Genomic DNA, 21,087 nt, shown 5'->3' with positions numbered 1-21,087 from the left:
CTCATAACCCTGATATTATCTTTCTTTCTTAAATGAAATGTATGAATGTTAATATTGACAAAATGGTGAATAGCAATAATATATTCAATAAACATGTTATTGACCCGGTGAATAAAGCCGGGGGTTTAGCTCTTTTTTGGAACAACAACTATGACACGGAGATTACTGAGGTCACTTTGGATATTAAAATTTTGCTGACAGGTTTCTATGGTAGTCCTTATAAGAACAATAAAATGAAACCATGGGAGACGCTCAGTAAATTGGCCCCTTGTGACAAGACCCCGTGGTTAGTTATAGGCGACCTCAATTGCATCCTTGATCCGTCGGAAAAGTCGGGTGGTCAACCGGCTCATCTTCCGACGATTCATTTGCACAAAAATTTCATAAATAAGCTGGGCCTCCATGATTTAGGTTACATTGGTTATTCTTATACTTGGACAAATAGACAATTTGCAGGTAATCTGATTGAAGAACGCTTGGATAGAGCGATTGCAAATTATAATTGGCTTACCAGTTACCCTCAATCCAGAGTTAATCATCTTGATACTCTAGGTTCTGATCATAACCCTATTCTTCTTTCGACCAAAAACCAGTCCGCTCTTGGTCGTAAACCCTTTAATTTCATTCGCACATGGATGTCTCACCCTGATTGTGCCGGGTTAATTAACACCAATTGGATCAACATCCATAACCCAATCCAATCCAAACTTAATTCCCTTGCAATTAAACTCTCCAAATGGAATAAAGAGGTCTTTGGTCATCTGGATACTAAGATCAAGCAACTCACTCAGAATCTTCAGAGAATTAATAACGCTGAAGAATTCAAGAACACTTACGCCCAGATCGAGACCCTGCTTCTTCAGCAAGAGAGTCTATGGAAGGAGAAGTCTAGAATTGCAAATATCAATTTGGGAGACAGAAATACTCAATATTTCCATGCCAAAGCAACCACCAGATTTTGCAAGAATAAGATACTTGCCATTAAGAGGGAGGATAACTCTTGGACGAATGATGAAGTGGAGATAGCGATGATCTTTTCCAAGCATATTCAGCAGATCTCCACCACAGCGGGTTCGGTGATCTCTACTAACTTTATGGAGTGCTTTTACCCTCAGATTTCGGAAGTTCAAAATGAAGCTCTCACGGCGCTTCCGCAGTATGAGGAACTTCGGAAGGCCACTTTCTCTCTCAAGCCGGGAGCGGCTCCAGGTCCAGATGGTTTTCCTCCGTATTTTTACCAGTCTAACTGGGATACTGTTAAGGATGATATTCAACTTATGACAAACACTTTCTTTCAGAGCTATACTCTTCCTGAGAAGTCAAACCATACTCACATTTGCCTTCTACCCAAAACTAAAACTCCTCAGTCTCCTGCTGATTATCGTCCTATTAGCTTGCTGAACACTACGTATAAAATCATTACCAAAATTCTGGCTAATAGACTTAAACCCATTCTGGCTAATATTATCTCCCCTTTCCCGGGAGCTTATGTTCCTAGTAGACAAATCACTGATAATATCGTTATTAGCCAAGAAATCATCCATTCCTTCAAAAATGTCAAAGGAGCAAAAAGCTACTTCGGTTAAAATTAGACATGTCTAAAGCTTTTGATAGAATTGAATGGAGCTATCTGGAGAACGTTATGAAGAGGATGGGTTTTTCTAACACTTGGATCAATCTTATTAGGACCTGCCTTTCTACCAGCTCCATGGCGGTTCTTATCAATGGGAGACCGGGCAGTACTTTTAATGTTAGTAGGGGTATTAGGCAGGGAGATCCACTCTCCCCTTTCCTGTTTGCCATTGCCATGGAAGGTCTTAGTCGGCTTCTTGAGAATAATCATAGTGCTTCCTCCTTCATCAGCTTCCCTATCCCTAACGCGAACTTCTCGATCAAACATCTCCTCTTCGCAGATGACTGCATCATTTTTGGGCAAAACTCCCTGGAGAATAGCTACAACCTTAAACAAATTCTTAAGGAATTCAGTGAAGCTTCTGGCCAGATGATCAACTATGCGAAGTCGAATATTTTCTTTTCTAAAAATTCGCACCCCAAGTTCAAACGGATGATTATCAGAGAACTTAAAGTCCACATTTCGTCATCCGGGGACAAATACCTTGGCACTAATCTTTTTATTGATCGTAACAAGAAACAAGCTTTCAACTCTCTTGTCACTCAAATCAAAAATAAGCTTGCCAAATGGCAAACTCATCTCCTCTCGCAAGCTGGCCGCTCGGTAGTCATCTCTACAATCGTAGCGGCCGTTCCCCGATACCAGATGCAGTGCTTTGCCCTTCCTAAAGGCATTAGCAACAGCATTGAGTCTATTCAAAGGACTTTTTGGTGGGGAAAATCCAAAATTTTTCATACGATCAATTGGAACTCTATTTGCAAACCTCGCAAATTTGAAGGTCTTGGGCTTCGTCTTCCTCTTCTTGATAATCAAGCCTTTTTGCACAAACTAAACTGGCGGATAATCAATAATCCGAAGACTATTTGGGTCCAAGTGCTTAAAGGGAAGTATTTTCACAACTCAAATAAACCTAAACCGCCCAAGAACCATCACTCGTGGTCGTGGAAATCTATATCTAAACACTATCATCAAAGTGAGAGTCTGATATTTTGGAACATCAACAAAGGAGAGCAAATCAATATTTGGACGGACTACTGGATACCTAACCATCCACCTCCCATTACGAATGATAGAGGATGCTCTTTGAATCGGGTTTCACAACTTATTACGAATGGAAATTGGAATTTAATTGTTATTAATATGTTTTTTAATAATGGCATTTGCAGGGCAATACTCAGCATCAATCTAAATCCTAATGAAGAGGATAAAGCCATTTGGACACTGACAAAATCAGGTAATTTCACGCTTAAATCCATGTACAATTTTTTACGCAACAATTCAATGTTTAACACTAATGACCAGATGGACTGGTTCTTTATATGGAATATGAACACTATCCCAAGGATTAAACTATTTCTATGGAAATGTTGTACGAATAGCTTACCAGTCAGAGCTAGAATTGGCAAGTTCATTGGAAATAATTACTCCGGTACTAACTGTAATGAGGAAGAGACTATTGATCATGTCATGCTTCATTGCCCTTTCGCGAAGGCAGTCTGGTTTCATTATAATGTTAGAACTGATCATATTGAGACCATTATGCAATGGATTCAACAATGGAAGTCCCTTGAGGAAGAAACTATTAATCTGTATGCTAAAATTCTTTGGTTACTGTGGAAATCCAGATGTGAGAACTGTTTTACGACGAATAAACAGAATCCAGTCCAAACGATAGAAAGGATAAACAGCACCACTACAACCCCACTCAGAACAGAAAATTGCATCACCACTAATAGTAAGGAAAAAACGGATATACAAACATGGAAACCTCCTACGGCACCTTATATTAAAATCAATGTAGATGCCTCTTTTATGAACCTTACAGAACAAGCAGGGATTGGTTACATTATGCGTGATGCAGATGCCAAAATTTTAATGGCAGCAGCAGATACTGTACGAGGACAGAATGCGGAAGAATGTGAAAGCTTAGCAATATTATATGGGCTTCTAGGAGCGAGGCAACTACAAATTGCTTATGTGCATCTAGAAAGTGATAACAAGTCAATAATCCAAGCTATCAACGGTGATGAAGGAAGAACTCAATGGCAATCTCAAGATATCATCCAACAGATCAAGAACATCAAAGTTAAATTTTCGGGAATTATTTTCACTTATGTGTCTAGAAATGGTAATGGCTATGCTGATGCTTTAGCTAAATGGGGACGTACTCATGGGTATAAGAAAATATGGAATGATGTAGCATCTTTCTTTTCTGAATTTTAAGTTGGCTTGTAATAGACGCTTTATATTAATGGTATTTCCCTTCATCCAAACAAAAAAACTGATTTTCGTTTTTTTGTTGTTGAGGACAGATTTTCTATTTACAAAAACAATAAAAACAGAGAAGTTAAATTTTGTTATATAATGTGGGCCAAGTATTATTGGAGCATTTGGGTATGGGCCCAAAAGAAGCAAAACCCTGACAAAAATGTGAGGGTATTAGGGGTGAACATCGGTTGGATAACCGACTTTTTCGGCCAATCCAAAGTCCAAACCGAAGGGTTCGGTTTTTTCAAATCTAAATCCGAACCAATCCGTTCATGGTTTGGTTCGGTTGCCGATCCGAACTATGCTTGAACGGTTTGGATCGGTTGGATAACCGAACCACCTGTGATATTTTACCATATATAAAATTTCGCACTTTTGGCTTAAAAACGTGGAACTAACTTAACTATTGAATTGAGCTACAATTCTCCACGCCATTTACTTCTGTTACACATGCATTAAGCTACGATATTAACAAACATGGAACTAACTTAACTATTAAATCTCAACCGTTCATCATTCGTATCATTTATATTTATATATATAATATATAAAAAATAACAATAAATGGTTTGGTTCGGTTATCCGTCAACCAAATCCATAAACCGATCCAAACCACTCGGTTTTGCCATTTTAACATCCGAACCAATCCGGAATGCTATTGGATCGGTATCCAAACCGTTGAAATATGTTTGGATCGGATTGGATCGGTCGGTTTGGATACTAAATGAACACCCCTAGAGGGTATGATGTGAGATATCCTCTCCCATTCCTTTATGGTGAGAGGGTGAATCGTTGCACGTTTCATTTGCTAGCTACCTGTCTTGTGGTTGTGGTGAAATGAAATGGTCCAAAGTTCTCGGCATTATTAAGTTGACATTAACATCTCATGGATAGTAGGGCATTCCTCCTGGATGTAGCTAATATTGATTCAATAGTCACATGTGCCTTCATCAAATAGTAATGTTTTGATATATCACTACACAACAAATTTCATTCATTTTGTGTTGGGTGGTGTTTCCCATTTTTTTTATGGTTTGATTATGACTAGTCCAAGTCTGACTTGTCTTAATCTGAATCGTCCAATGTAACTGAATCGTCTAATGTAACTTATTGTTAGTTGATGATACAATACTCTTTCCAAGTTATTTACAGAAACAAATTCTTAATTTAATTTTTATTTTTATCTGATCTGAAATTATTTGAGACAATCATTCAGACGATAAGACACCATGAGTCAGAAGACAATAAATAATTTACTGTTAATTTAAATTAACCAAAATGACAAAAATATAAAAGAACGCGAAAAAATCTTAATAAAAAAAGCAAACACGACTAACAAACCAAACCAAACCGCTAGAAAACCCGTGTCAACATAAAATGAAGCTTGTTATATAATTTTGTATACTAACCATTTTTGTGAAGAGGAAATTTCAATTATAGAATAGAGAGGGGTTGTTGAACTTGAATGGCTGCTTTTCTAAAAGGTTTGATGCTAAAGATTTTTATGGGACCCATATAAATGAATAATCATCTGAAATAATTTGGAATTGAAAATCGAGTCGCCTCACCTACCCACTATTGAAAAACTAAAACGTTTTTTGTCCTCTACAAAGTTAGGCCACCAACCCCTTCTTTACATTTTCTTTATAATTTTTTATTATTTTGTTATTGTTGTTCTTTAATATTAAATTATATCTATCATGCTAGACTTAAAAATAATACATAATTACCATTACCAAAAAATTATTAACAAATCCTCTGTAAGACTTATTAATTTGTCAGCTAAACAAAGAAAATCTGTATTTTAATTTTAATTTCGATCATCTGTTATATAAAATTTCTTACGATCTCCTAAATCTCCTAGACACGTTTCCTTGTAAATTATTCACTTTTAAAAAATCAAAGTTAAATATATTCTTTCATTGAATTTACTACTTACAAGAATTCTAGTTCCAAAGGAAACCATTTATATCTTTGGGCATATGACAAGAATTCACCTAACTACAACATTATTTTTTTTTGGGTATTGACCTCTTTGCTGTTGTATTGAGCACACTTGGGTTGTCACAATGATATGACACCCATTCTATAGCCATCTGCACTCATAATACAGTAGGTTCTACTAATCATCTTAAAAGATATTGATTAACACTCTAATTAATTTATGTTTAGGTTTTCTCCTCATTCGTTGTTCACATTTTTTTTAACAGGTGGTATGTAGAAGTACATGTTAAATCGGAAAGCAGATGTGCAAGACAAAAGTACTTCCTGCATTATGTTTCGATCGATTTTAGGCCTCAAATAATTCATATTACACTAAATCTTCTATGACTCACAAAAACTCAAACTGATATTTGTTAGAGAACCTTTGTAGCAAGAGCTGCCCTAGAGTTAAAATTCTTTATTTTATCTTCAAAAGTGACTTTTATGGCTTACTATAAATATATCTGTATAGTGAAAAATATAATTTAGCCCAATTTTATTGATATAAATAATACAAGGCTAAATGTAACCCAGAAAAAAAGAATAAGAAAAACATAAAATCTGACGGTCAAGATTTTCCTTGGAAACTTATTTACATAAATGAGTAAATTTAGTGAGAAATCAAGTTCTCCTTGCCAGGCTTAAGAGTGTCGTTCTTTGCTTGTTGTTGAGAATGTTGTGGAGGTGGTGGTATAGCAAAAGACGATAGATCCTTCATCTTCTCATTGTTTGGCAAGAAATATGGTGTATTAGGGTTGACTTCCATTGACTTTTGTGGAGCCCCTTGTAGTGGGACTCTTTCTACAATTTGTTTCCTTAGTATATCATGAAGTCTTCCGAATAATTTTTGCTTCACCGTCTCAAATGCCCTATCCAAATTTTCAATCTGCAAACAAAACAATCATAACTATTAGATTATCTTAATAAAAAATTTAATTGGTTGGACCGTAGATTTATTATCAGTGGATGACCCGTCGTCAATCACAAATTAATCAAGATGTTGAACTGCGGAGAACTTCACTAACTTTAAAATTAGAGATTCAATCACAAATAAAAAGGTCTTCTCACCATTTTTGGCCTTACTAAATTTCAAAGTTTGGTTAGGTTTATGTGTTGTAAAGGTCAAGTAGGCTAACCATATTTGAACTTTCCATGTTCCAAAGCTGCCTTACATTGAATTTTAATGGGACCCTGAGTTCCTAACAAAGTGGACCATTGAATTGTATTTTGTCCAATATCCAATCCGTCAAAATATATTTACTATATAAAGTCAGACCCACGGTACAAGATATAGTAGTAGGTGAAATATGTACCTTCATTAACTTTATGGATGATAAAATGAGTTAGAAATCTAATGGCACAATTTAATTTCTCTAGGGCAGTTGTCACATGGTAAGGTGAAAGAATTATTGCATCATGCAGTTTCAAACTAACGCATTAAAGGGAGTAAAAAACATATCTCCCTTGTTGGCACCGCCCCGTAGTGTAAAATGTTGTTCGTAGCACCTTCTCTAAAAGCGGCACATTTTTTTTTCGCTTAAAATCAGTGGATTTGAGCCGATTTAGTGATAACATCGGCTAAAATTCACCAGTTTAAAAGGGGTCGAACAATTTCTATTGGATGCAGCTCAAATGTAGTTGATTTAGGCCTAACTCTCTAACAAAATTTTGTTCGAATCTACCGAAGTTGAGACGCCTCTAATGGAAATCAATTAAAATACATTTACCAAGTCAAAAAGGGTGCGAGAGCGCTTTTAACAAGAATAGTAGGCGCTTTTATAACTCCTCTTCACTAAATTAATTTATTATAATAATTTGTTTAATAAAAAGCAAAAGAACTTGCCTGCTCGGTGGCATTAACGTTGTACATGAACAACCCGTAGTACAAATCAAAGCTGTCACTAACTGTATTTTCTGTCTGAAATAAAAAGTTAAAATAATAAATTAACTAAAATAAACTTTCAAATATACCAAAAAATATTAATTAAACAAAACTAGAAAAATTACCAGTTGCAAGAGTGTTTCGTAACCCTTGGTATTAATCGGAGTTGATTCCAAATCTAGATGTGATAAGATCCTATTACATGAATTTATTATAACAAGTCTTGATTAGTGCCTAAACTAAAATAATTCAGAGACAATAATAAATTTAATCCAATGGGTGTTATTGCTTTAATGCTTTAATAAAGTAATCATTCTCACCTTCCAATGGTATGTGTGATGAATTGACTGCCTGCCGCATGTCTATCATGTTCTTCACAAGACATCTCCACCATTCGACAACCCTACACAATTTTCAATCCAAAGCTTACATTAGCATGAACAAGACTAAAAAAGTAAAATTATATTTTTTATGTGTTAAATTTCAATTGAGATTCTCTTTCTTAGATGACGCTATTGAGATCCACGATTCCAAAATTATGTCTAATTCCACATATTAAGAGCATCTTCAATATAAAACTCAAAAAAAAAAAAAAAAACTCAATCATCTCAAGTCTCAATTGAAATTGAGATACTCTTGTTCTATGTTTCACCTAACCTAAAGTTCTTGTCGTCTTTGTTGAAAAAGTCAAGTTTAATCAATAATATGATATTGATTTAACCATTAACTCTAGGGTAGTGCTTGTATTTTTGTTAATTATATTTCGCTCATCAATGTTTGAATTAAATGGATCTAAAACAAACTAACCTCTTCTTCAAAGATGTTCAAAAATTGTTCACATTTTCTTGCTTGCGAACTTTTTTCACTGATTCGAACTTTATCATAAACGAAAGGTAAACTCGTCCAACCATTTTTGCCACTTTCGGGTCCAAACATGGGATGGGTACAAACAACTCCAAATGTTGATGGAAGTACCTGAACATCACAAAGACCGTAAGTAAATTATACAAGAAAACACAATTCTCCACAATAAAGAAAAAAGATTTTATTTTATTTACCTCAAGAAATAAGTTCCTTGGATATTGTTTGACAGATAAAACATCACCAAATATCGTATCAGGTTTTAATTTATGCATCGGAATACTACGCAGTACGGTTTCAGTTGATAAAATCGAACTGCAGATTAAAATAATGTCCGGTTGTTCTTCACACATTGCATCCATATTTCTGTAAAAAAATCCTCGAGATCAGCATTTAAAAAAAATCAATGTCCGAAATTACTTTAACACCTAAATCGTTTTCTCATGATAAAGTAGTTTTGGTGTCTCTTGTTTCACTTTTTGAACTTGACATGTCTGAATCATATTGAATTAAATCAACCTAAAGGAGTCAGACATCACGAGTCACAAAAAAAAAAATATTCTAAATTCTACATCAAATCAATAAAAGCCTCGAGTTAGATTTGAAGCTTTGTGAACAAAAGAACGAACACTACCACCAACATCAAAGTATAATAAAAAGTTAAAATTACCTGAAAAATTCAATTCCATTTTGTTGACAATAGTCAGAGTAGTTTGTCCGAGAAGTAGCAAGAACAGAGTGACCTTGTCGTTTAATTGCTTTAGCTATAAATTGACCAAAATTTCCAAATCCAACTATTCCAATCCTTAATGGTTCTTCATCTGAATTAGTGGAAGATTGACATGATTGTTGGGTATGAGAATTTGTGATGGAAAATGTTTTCCTTAGAGGAAAAGATTTTAACTTGAGTTTAGGAAAAGTTGGGAAAGAATTAGAAGCAATTGAAGATGAAAAAGAAGAAGTTGAGATATTGTTAAAGAAAATATTTGTTTCTTGGGACATATTTGTAGGGAAAATTATGTGAGTTTGGGAAGAAAGGTTGATTGAAGCTGCCATTGATTCTCTCTCTCGGGGAACTTTTTCTCTTCCTTTCTCCCTTTTCCTCTCTTTCTCCTCTATGCCTCAGAGACTCAATGGGTTGAGGAAATGAGAGAGATGAATTCTTTACATATAGTTGGTACCCATATGGAAAAGATAAGAACACCCAAGGTTGAGTATCTTTATTACAAGATTGCCATTTGTTGAACGTGTAAAATCTAATTAATTTAATTAATTTAATGCCTATGGCCTTATGGGACTATGATTGATCAAATGTACTCTTTCATGTATTGTGAACGTGTTAATTTGCTGTTGGATTTTTAGTTTGACCCTTCAACATGTAATTAAAAAGAGTTATGACAAAATAAATGTGAGTGACATGAAACTCCTCCCATGACACGTTCCAAGTGTTGATATCAAAATTTGTCCTCTTTAGAATCAGTTCGAGAAAAGAGGCTCGATGCTGGATTTCGTCTGAATGAGTGGTTCTGCTTTTTGATTCCCGTTCCTGCTCCTGAAAATTTGGAGAAAAAATCTGTAGAGAGTTCGAAAACCTTTCTGACGCTCAAGACAAAAAAAATTATCCTTTGCAGTTAAAGAATTGAGTATTAAATGAACCTTGGAGTTTTTACCTTCTTCGAGGTGATTTGGTGCCCTTTTGTAGGCTGCTTTCGACCGACTGTTGATAGACGGCGTGGATGAAGCTGTTTAAATCCACCGTTCAGGATTAAGACTACTCTTCGGTAGATAGGAGAATTAGGAGTTTTCTCTTTAAATTGATCTTGTACCTCAGATATTTAAAAGTTCTTTTGTTTTAGAATTCTTACTAGATATCCTGCCGAGTTGATAGATTCTGTAGAAGATGTTTCTGTGAGAATAGTCCCACATGGGAGAATGGGTAACTAGCAACCAAAAATATAAAGAATAGGTCCTCTCCACTCATTGCCAATTGGTTTTGAGTTGGATGGCCACAAACTTAACATGGTATCAGAGCTAGGCCCACACGTGATAGGCTTAAAAGCCACACGTGCTCCACGTCACCCGTAAAGAAAAAAACACACGTGTTAGGCTCAAAGAACGCCACACGTGAGGGGGCGTGTGAGAATAGTCCCACATGGGAGAATGGGTAACTAGCAACCAAAAATATAAAGAATAGGTCCTCTCCACTCATTGCCAATTGGTTTTGAGTTGGATGGCCACAAACTTAACAGTTTCCTCCTTCGAGACCATTGAAACCCAAGTTACTTAAATACTTAAGATATTGATCGACTGAGACCTTTGAGAAGGTTCAGAAGAAGTCAGTAAGCGTGTTCGCGCTTTTGCCTTCCTATGTTAAGGGCTTAAGGCATCGACCTCGCTTAAGTGGACCCCCTGTACTTCTCGCGAATCCAAGAGTAGAGCTGGTTGTATTTGAGGCAGGACAGAGTTGAAGCTCTTAAGGTGAACTTGCCAACCTCCCGATTTTGGGCTTAGGTGACATACTTCTTTGGGCTCAGCGGTTCTATTGCCTTGAGACGGGTTGACCTGTTAGATTTTTCGTATTTTCTTGACTTATTGACGGTTGTCAACTGGTGACCATTTTCTGTTTCATCACCAAGCATAAGTTTATTTGGGGCGAATCTAAAATGTAATTTGTCTATTTTTATTCAATTTTGTCAATTATTTTGGGATTTGTTTCTTTTTATCTATAACGTGTTACCTGTTCGATTTACAAAAAAGTTTCACCCGACTATAATTTATTCTTTGAATTTTTGCGCAGTCTCTTGTAATCATATTTTGGGCACGAGATTTGCGTCTAGGGGCGTGGGTATTTAGAGTTTTTTTTTTTTTTTCATATCAGGAGGGTTTAGAGTTTGTCTACAAGACAACTAATAACATTGACCATTGCTAATTAATATGACTAGATACATGTTTGAGTTCAAATTCGTTTTTTTAAGAAACACATTTTATTTAAAAAAAATTATTTCATTACTATTTCTTTTGGAAGTATCCAAAGTATGAGGTTGAGATCAAAACAAGGGAAAGGTATTCTACTATCTATTTTGTCATATTGCTTTGATATACTTAAACTTTTACAACGAGCCTAGATGGAAGAAAATACATCTTCTGAGCTTTTCATTTTTCTATTAAAATTAGGTAATACCAATGATAAGGTAAAAGAATACCTCTGTCAACAAAAAAGAAAAAAAAAAAGAAAAAAAAAAGAATACCTTATGTTCTTTTAATATATTAAAAGAGAATTTTATTTTTCTATGCTTTCGAAAGGCAAATGTGTTAAAGGTATGACTACAATGTAGATCCTATGGGAAAGAATAGGGTTATTTAAATATTGACCAGTTATTTAGTGATATTAGGACTACATCCCAAAAATAAAAATAAGATCTCTATTTCGATTTTTTTCGTTAAGTATCAGTTAAGTGGTTCACGTGCAAACCACATGCGTGATTTATGACAAAAATACCCTTAATAAAATATTAGGTTATTTAGACATTGACGCCCGACTATTTATTGATATTAGGATTACACCCCCAAAACAAAAATATGTTTAGGGCTGACTATCATTCTCGGCTTTCTCGTCAAATATCAATAGTAGTTCGTGTGCGATTTCGTATTTTTCTTATTTTTATAGGTCTTCAGATATGATAGAAAAGTCGTCCTAATCTAACAGCATAAGAATCTAAGATCTCAAATTGCATTATCTACATAAAGTGATCGGCCCATGAATTCAAAATTAATCCGAGAACACGATCCCAAATAAGCAAGAAATATCAAGATTCAAGAAAAATAGGCTACCCGAAGTCCGAGACGGGTTAACCCGTCTAGCTAGATATATTGGATAGGCTACCTATTGGAAACATATGAAAAAAAAGACTTACTCCAACATTATTTGGTTGTCCAATAAGTTTGGTTGATTAAAGCGACTAGAGAAGGTCTCAGATATATAATCATTAGATACAAAGTCTAGTCCTTAGTTAGTTTTAGATTTGTTACTATTAATTTTTAAAACTCATACATGTGGTTGGCACGCGATCCACTTTACTGATGTTCAACGGAAAATCAAGAATGAGACTCAACTTCATACATATTTTTCATTTTAGGGGTGTAGTCCTAAAATTACTAAATAACTAGGGGTCAATGTCTAAGTAAACCTAAATATTTAGTGAAGGGTATTTTTGTGATAAGTCCGCATGTGGTTGGTACGTGAACAACTTAACTGATATTTAACAAAAAAAATCAACAATAGAGGCCAACATCGTACATATTTTCATTTTGTAGGTGTAGTTCTAATATTAATCGATAGAGGGGTCAATGTCTAAATAACCCTAAAGAATAAAAGAATGACCTACCAAAAAGGTGAGAAAAGAAGTTCTTCTATAATCGCCACCGAAATTACTCACCCTAGTGTATCTTTTTTTTTTTGGAAGTCGACTACGATCAACGTATGTCGTTATATTTGGTATTGATACATCAAAGATGTGATAAGCTCGATAACTGCCCACTCAAACTCTAACAGAACCAGGCCTATAGCCCAACTAAACAATGGCCTAAAGCCCAACTACATTATTCATACCCTTATAATCTTAATTCAAATAAACCAAAGATTCCACCTTCTCGGGTATTCGAACCTGGGACTTCCAGAGTTTTCTAGAGTTTGTTCTTTTTTGACATGTAACTTATTTTTTTTTAGTCCATTATTCATACCATTATTCAAATCTATTACAGGAGAAATTGCGAAAAGGATATGAAGCCCACAAAAAGAAGAGACAGAACAGGAAGGAAACCAAAGAACATGATTGACCGCGCTGTCCCGCAAGGAAGAATTGAGGAGCCGCAAAGAACCACCTTCCAAAGAGTTGCCCAGGAAAGAAGATAACTTGGAAGGATGATTCTCTTCCACCACCGTCACCTGATCCTCTGCACCCCAGTTGGAGGCAGCAGTGGTAACCCTACTTTCTTGTGGAATCTACCAAAATGGCACATAGGGTTACCACGGTCATTATGGAAAAGTCAACCTCTTACCACGGTCATTATGGAGAAACACCCATCAAACGACCAACAAATGTAAACTCGAACAAGGGCCTCATCTGGAAGTTCCAGCAGCTGAAGACAAAAATTGGGAAATTCAATAAAATATGAGAAGAGGACAAAGGTTTAAGTCACAGAGGGATCTCTCTAACAAACGAAGACCATTAAGACGGAAGAATAAACGCACCTCGAGAATACGCAGAGCAATAATGACTAAGAGAAACTCGCGGCTCGAAACAGTCAATTCGAAGGAGACGTAAGGAGAGCTCGAGGAGACGCGCTGGTTTCTCCACCCACAAAACGCCACGTATCCACGCATGGCAACGAACCTACCATGTGAAATTGTCCAAAGGATTAGCGCCGAAAACCCGTGATCAGAAGATCAAATTTGTGACGTCACATAATCACGCATGGAAAGAAAATTGATTCGCTCTGGTAGAGCCCGAAACGCATCACGCAAGAAGAAAGATGTGTATCTCATCTCAGAGAAAACAAATACCTTTTGAGATCTGCTCTGGCAAAAAATAGCCAAGCAAACAAGACTTTATCAGTACTGATTAGAAAAGAAGATTTCATAAAGCACCTCGAACGGTTCGGTACAAATCAGCTCGAGAATGTTCAGCTCCGGAAAATCAAAAGGAAAGACCAAGCTTCGCAAAACAACTCTAGTCGAGGTAAACCCTCTGTCTTCAGGGTCTTCAATGTAAAAAACTAAGGAGTGGCGGGACTCATGATGATGCATAAAATGTCCAGACGTTGACTAACATCTGAAGAGTTAAGATCAGACCTGAAGTCCATCGGGTCAACCTGGCTTAAGGCAACAAGTCAGCTGAACCCCTAACGATCCGTCACGTACTCCCCTAACTGGGAGGTCGGCTAGAGGAAACCAATCCTGTAATGCCCTTGACATGAACAGATCAGCCCTGGGGTTTCTAAAGAAATTAGGGGGGTCTACATAGGTTCGGTCGATGCCTTATGCCCAGAACTGGGAAGGCAAAAGCGCACCAACAACCTACCGACTTAATCCCAAAATCTTTCCAGAGATCTCAGTCGGTTACAGATCTCTAAGTGTTTAAGCAAGTTTGGACTTCACGCGTCCAAGGGAGGAAACTTCTCCCAAAAGATCTATCACATTGGCAAGATATATACGAAAGATCCTTGAACTTAGGAACTTTCATCTATCCTGGATACGAGATAAACACAACGGAAAAACTTCCCTCCACGACATTCACCGTCGCCTCTTAAGCCTATAAAAGGCCTCCAAATCGTCCTTCAAAGGACACGATCTCTGAACCCAAAAAGGATCAAAAGAAACTCTGAGTTCTCACAACTCGCCCCAAAAAGATCGATCAATATTCATTCTTTTACTGCAAAGAGCACCCTGACTGTTGATGAGACATGAAAATGTCTCATTTGAATCTCTTAACTCGGGTTAGTTAGTCCAGTTCGAGCAGTTACTCTGATGATTTGTTTGATTTTCTTTCTCAGGTATCATTTACGGAGTTCGATGTGAAAACATCGTGATGAAGACATACTTGAGGGGCATTTTGGTCATTTTAATGACAAGGGTATTCTGGTCAATATTAGTGCTCATGTGAAAGAAGAGTCCAATACGAATCTATCGGGGAAAACGGAAGTCAATTCGGAGTCCGGGTGAGCAAACTAGGGCAAGTCATGGTCAAAACAAGTTGACTAGAAGTCAACCAGGAACATCAGAGACACGTGGCGGATAGCCGTGAGGCAGAAAAGAATGACGCGGGATCTTATCGGGGCCGCGCGGTACATAAATCGGGATGTACTTTGGCTGTAGATTCGGTGCATCGCAACGTAAGTTTCTCGCGTACTCCCGAGTCCGTATGATATCCAGATCCGTACTTTAGAAAATCGGACGGCTGCTGAAGCTCTCTACAAGTTTAGACGAATTTGGAGTGCATTGCAACCTACTGAAAAACTCCGCGAAGCACAGAGTCGTAAGACCCTCACCATTCACGCGTGGTCCAACCTGTACGTCCCTCCTTCTTTCTCTCTTATCTTCGGTTTCTCTCTCAAACATAGAAAGAAAAGAAAGAAATCAGAGTTAGAGAAAGGGGAATAACACAGAGATGGAATGTTTTCAAAAGAAGAAAGAATAAGATATGGAGATTCTAGTGAGTGAAAGGGAAGTTTTTCAAACTTTCCTTCAAATAAGATCACAAAGACAATTCTTGGGGATGTTCGGTTGAATATAGCAAGAGAGAGATTTTGGTTCTTTTTATTTTCTTTTCTTCTTTATATAGAGCAAGAGAAAACAGAGAAGGGACACTCGGGTTTTGGAGCAGAAAATCATTATCATCTCACGGCTAAAGAAAAAAATAACCAAGAGTTAGAGAGAGAAACAGAGACCACTACACGGCTAAATAATCATCATCGCCTCTGATATCAGTTTATCTTCTTCTTTTGTAATCTTTCTTTTTGTGAGAGAAAGAGAGATTCATAGAGAGAGAGTGTGTCTCCTGTAGTGAGAGAAAGAAAGAAAAATCGATATTTCTTTAAAACAATTTATTATCAAATCTCTTTATCTATCTCATCTTCTCGGTTATTTGAAGAGTTTTCAATTTATTTATCATCTCTGGACAGTTTAGAGAGAGAGACAGAAACAGTAGAGAGAGAAAGTAAGTGAAGAAGATGAGAAAATAGGTGGGAAAACTATTTTCCCACTGGGAATTCAATTCCGAGAAGACGAGAAAATCGTTTTCCCTGAGGGTGCGTTTGGCAGAATTCTGGAAAAAAACAGAAGGAAATCATTTCCCTAAGGCCCTGTTTGGTTTGGAAATAGCGAAAAAATTCTGTTTTCTTCTCTCTTTCTTTACTTTATTTTTCATTTTTTTTTATATAATGTCAATGAGTAACTAAACTTTTATCTAGGGTTTCAGATGAAGTTCATCATAATTAATTTTATCGATATGATTTGTTAATAATTTTTATTGTTTTTCATGATCAAATCTTCCGGATTTTTAGACCATTCATGGACTGGAATCTGAGTTATATGAGAAATTTGCTAAGTAAATCATAATAAATCGTCGTTAGAATTGTTAGGAGGACGGATTCGAAAACCCTAGGTTCTTCCATCTATTCAATTTTATATCATTTAAGTTTATTTGTTATCTTTATCTGAATTATATCATCAAAACTAAGCTAGAATCCAAGTTAGAATTAAGGTTAGAGTTTGAGTTTGACTGAGTCTCTGAGGAACGACCGGTCTTACCGGAATTGATTACAACTTGACACCCGTGCACTTGCGGGTGTAGACATATTTAGGAAACTTTCTAGGCCCATCAAGTTTTTGGCGCCGCTGCCGGGGAACTTGGAGGGCCTTAAAAATTCTAACCGAAAACCAAAACGAAGCCTCGGGTTGGAACACTCACGGGAGAGTGGCCCGGGTCGTCTGCAAGGGTCATCGCCCGTCTTGAACGGGAGGTAATTTCTCTAATCACCCACGAAGCCCCTGTTAGTGGGTAATTGTGTGTTTTGTGTGCCTAATTGCTTTGATCGAATTGTTTAGTATAAGCATTCTAGTAAGGGAAATAACCCAATTGAAAGATAGGAGACGGATTTCATCACCGTTCTCTTGCCCAAATAGGTAACAACATTCACGATCCTAAACCTCACCTAAAAACTAAAATCTGATTTAGACATTAGCCCTAAGGTTTCGAGCTCATAGGATCTTTGAAACAATTCAGGGACTTGATTTTTATTTGGGCATTCCTCAAAGGAAAGTGTCACTCAATTCTGTAAAAGGTCACCTCGAGAAGAGGAAACGTTACCGAAGGTTGGACGGCTATCACAACGTTCATCGTTGGCTGTCACCAAGAATTGTTTGACCGTAATACCTTGACGGAGTAACCCTCATAACAATTATAGTTCAAGCTTTGTAACGAAGTAGGAGCTGTCTAGATATTTAGGGTGAATCAAACCAACTTGTTTGTTGTCTAGATTTTGTTTAGGTTGCTTGGTGGAGTCAGACTGATTGTGTTTGCTTTCCTCTAGGGTCTTCGTAGTGATTCCTCGGTTTTTGATTTAAAACGAAAAAAAAAAAGTTTTGTTGAGAATATCCTTGATCATTGGGCTCTAGTTTATGCCCGATAGATATCGTGATAAGAGAGGTCGTTTCATTAGTAGAGAAACTCATCTAATAATCTTCTAGCCAATCTCTCTTTGAGTAACACTATGGGTGAAAATCTAAACCAAGCCAGGGATGGAAATCCACCTATGACACTCAGGGATTACATGAACCCTACTAGAACATGTCAACCATCATGCATACAGTTACCCAACTCCACGGCTCACTTCGAGTTAAAGGCGAGCATTATCCAAATGCTCCCACTCTTTCGTGGAGTTGAGAACGAGAATCCCTACCACCATGTTAGGGATTTTGAAGAAATCTTTGGGACTATAAGATTCCCAAATATGTCTGATGAAATAGTGAGGCTTAGGTTGTTCCCTTTCTCTTTAAGATAGAAAGCAAAGTCTTGGTTGTATGCCTTACAACCTCATTCCATCACCACATGGGAAGAATTAACTAGTTTATTCCTTCTGAAATTCTTTCCCAAGCACAAAATCACCTCTTTAAGGCAAAGTCTTAATAATTTTGTGCAACAAGAAGGAGAGTCTCTCTACAAATATCTTGAGAGATTTAAAGAACTGGAACTACAGTGTCCACACCATGGTTATGAAAAGAGCTGACTAGTCCAATTTCTCTATGACGGACTAGACTATCCCACTACATCCATGGTAGAGTCATTCTGTGGTGGCGGATTTACTTATAAATCCGTCGATGACTGCATGACGTTTCTAGAAGATCTAGCTGAGAAATCCCACCAATGGAAACTTCTAGAGGACCTCTTACTAGGGCAAATCCTACTCCAAATAAAGGCGGCATATATAGAGTTGATGAGTCCGAACTTAAACTCGCCGCCATGACGAGAAGGATAGAAGCCCTAGAGCTTGGTCAGCCTAAAGCAGTTAGGGAGGATCCCACTCAGGTCAAGAATGTTGGAAATGAATCCATCTCTTATCCATGCTCCGTCTGTGGAGACCCATCTCATACAGGGAATAAGTGTACCCTATTCTTTGTTTCTGACGAAAAAGAACATGCTAATGCTCTTTATCTAAACTCTAGGCAAGATTACCGTCAGAAGTATGATCCTTATTCGAACACTTATAATCAGGGTTGGAGAAATCACCCCAATTTTTCTTGGTCCAAGGGTCAAAATCAGGGTCAGGTTAGTAGCTCCATGAACCCTCCTGGGTTTAACGCTCCTAGGAATCCTTATGCTCAAAATCAGGGTCAGCCTAATACCCAAAATACTCCTCAGGGATCTTTAGAGGAGACCATGCTTAAATTTATGCAACAAACCTCCCAGGCTATATCTAGTCTAAAAATCGAGGTAGAAGCCCTTAGGCAAAGAGATCAGGGTATTTCCTAGTCAACCAGAGCCAAACCCGAAGGGTAAACAGTCGATGGATCAGGCCAATGCAGTAACCACCCTTAGTAGGGTAATTGACAATAAGGTAGGAGTTCCCGAAGATAGTGAACTAAACTCTGAACAACCCACCTTACCAACTAGTGTCCCTAGTAAAGAGTCTGAGAAGGCTCCTGAGTCTGAATACCCACTCATTGTGCCTGAGTCGTATGTTCCTAGAGCCCTATATCCTCAGCGTTTGGTAGAACTAAAGAAGAAAACTCAGTTTGAGGAGATAATGGAAATGTTCAAACAGGTTAGTATTAACATTCCATTATTAGATGCTATTAAACAAATCTCAGCTTACGCTAAGTTCCTTAAAGACTTATGTACTAGGAAGTGTAAGATGAATGTGCATAAGAAAGTCTTCTTGACCCAACAAGTGAGCTCTATTCTCCAACAACCCTTCCAACTAAGTATAAAGACCCAGGAAGTCCTACATTACCATGTACCATAGGGGAACATGAGATCGAACGAGCATTGTTAGATCTAAATGCCAGTGTTAACCTACTTCCTTACTCGGTTTACTTACAATTTGGTTTAGGAGAAATAAAACCCACTTCTATAGTTCTCCAGTTGGCAGATCGGTCTGTTAGGCGACCACGTGGGATAGTGGAAGATGTTTTGATAAAAGTTGGTGAATTCATCTTTCCTATAGATTTCATCATCTTAGATACTGAACCTGTTCGTGATACTCAAAACAAAATTCCCGTCATTTTAGGACGGCCATTCTTAGCTACATCTGATGCTGTCATATACTGTAGGAGTGGACTTTTAAGGTTGTCTTTAGGAAACATGACTGTAGAGATGAACATCTTTAATGCTGGACTTTTCCCTGATGATGTTATTGATTTTAGCGAGATGAACCTAATAGATATGTTTTCAGGATTCTTTACCTAAGACTTTATCCGAGGATCCTTTAGAAACACTGTTGGCTCATTTTGGCTTAGACTTTGATGAGGAGGGAAGTATCAATGAGGTGAATGCTTTGTTGGATTCTACCCCATTACTGGATACTGATAAGTGGAAAGCGAAAGCTGAACCCCACATTTTGTCCGAGCCAATTGACTCGCCAACTGTAGAGACAAATCAACTATCATCCACCAGTGAGTCCAGTGGTCTTTCTATCCCAGAGTTGCCTCCATCCGCAGAGAAACCACCTTCCTTAGAATTGAAACCCTTGCCTGACAACTTAAAGTATTCGTTTCTAGGTCCATCTGAAACTTTACCTGTCATTATTGCTTCTGAGTTAGAAAAAGAACACGAAAGTAGATTGCTAGATGTCCTTAGAAACCACAAAGAGGCTTTAGGGTGGTCAATAGCTGATTTAAAGGGTATAAGTCCTTCTGTTTGTGTATAGGCAAATATCCGCCCCACGAGGTGCCTGTAGAATAAAGGGAACAACCGCCTCGTAAGGGTAAAATCTGCGAGGCTAAATAAGAAGGCCCGATAATTGCCCAAGTTGCTACCCCGGTCACCGAATCCATACCCGCTTGGCACTAAGCGTATCTGACACGTGTCACGCGATAACCACTTCCAGTACTACGCAATCTTACGGCCAGAGGATTATTACGCAATCCATAACCGCACTAGTGGTAAGTATTCCGTATCTGCCACTTAAAGACGGGCGTTACCGGTCAGTAGCTTACCGTACACGCGGTAACATCTTGGCCGTCCCCGAGAAATTCGAATATCCATCTAATAGTCAGATCCTCTAGCCGTTAACGTATCTCTCAGGAGTAATGACACGGAATAAATACGTCGGTTACTAGCTGGTTGTCATCAAGGCAATCCCTCTCCACCACTATAAATACGAGAAGCAAAACTCAGACAAGGGCATCCAATATTCGACAACAGTACTCGAGTAGCCCAATCCACTCTCTCCACTCATTTGC

General features: G+C 37.4%; 1 protein-coding gene across 1 annotated transcript; it reads right to left on the bottom strand.

Annotated features, from left to right (window-relative positions):
• Window positions 1-6,353: 6,353 nt before the first annotated feature.
• LOC147557160 (arogenate dehydrogenase 2, chloroplastic-like) lies at window positions 6,354-10,135 on the bottom strand. The gene is made up of 7 exons (XM_086658151.1): window positions 9,298-10,135; window positions 8,825-8,993; window positions 8,574-8,741; window positions 8,087-8,169; window positions 7,892-7,961; window positions 7,728-7,802; window positions 6,354-6,770 (listed from the first exon to the last, which is right to left on the bottom strand). The coding sequence occupies exons 1-7, from the start codon at window positions 9,681-9,683 to the stop codon at window positions 6,495-6,497; spliced, it is 1,227 nt and encodes a 408-aa protein (XP_086514277.1). The 5' UTR covers window positions 9,684-10,135; the 3' UTR covers window positions 6,354-6,494.
• Between the last annotated feature and the right edge of the window lie 10,952 nt (window positions 10,136-21,087).

Source organism: Eschscholzia californica, unplaced genomic scaffold, assembly GCF_041429995.1.
Source record: "Eschscholzia californica isolate CP2 unplaced genomic scaffold, dmEscCali1.0.p SCAF_2, whole genome shotgun sequence".
Lineage (NCBI taxonomy): Eukaryota > Viridiplantae > Streptophyta > Magnoliopsida > Ranunculales > Papaveraceae > Eschscholzia > Eschscholzia californica.
This window is presented reverse-complemented; position numbering and strand designations above follow the sequence as displayed.

Coding starts and splice junctions, on each gene's coding strand:
- LOC147557160 (XM_086658151.1), bottom strand. CDS start 9,683: ATGGCAGCTTCAATCAACCTTTCTTCCCAAACTCACATAATTTTCCCT. Junction 8,742..8,824: donor CAAGGAACTTATTTCTTGAG/GTAAATAAAATA, acceptor TGTGATGTTCAG/GTACTTCCATCAACATTTGG. Junction 7,962..8,086: donor ATCACACATACCATTGGAAG/GTGAGAATGATT, acceptor TTCATGTAATAG/GATCTTATCACATCTAGATT.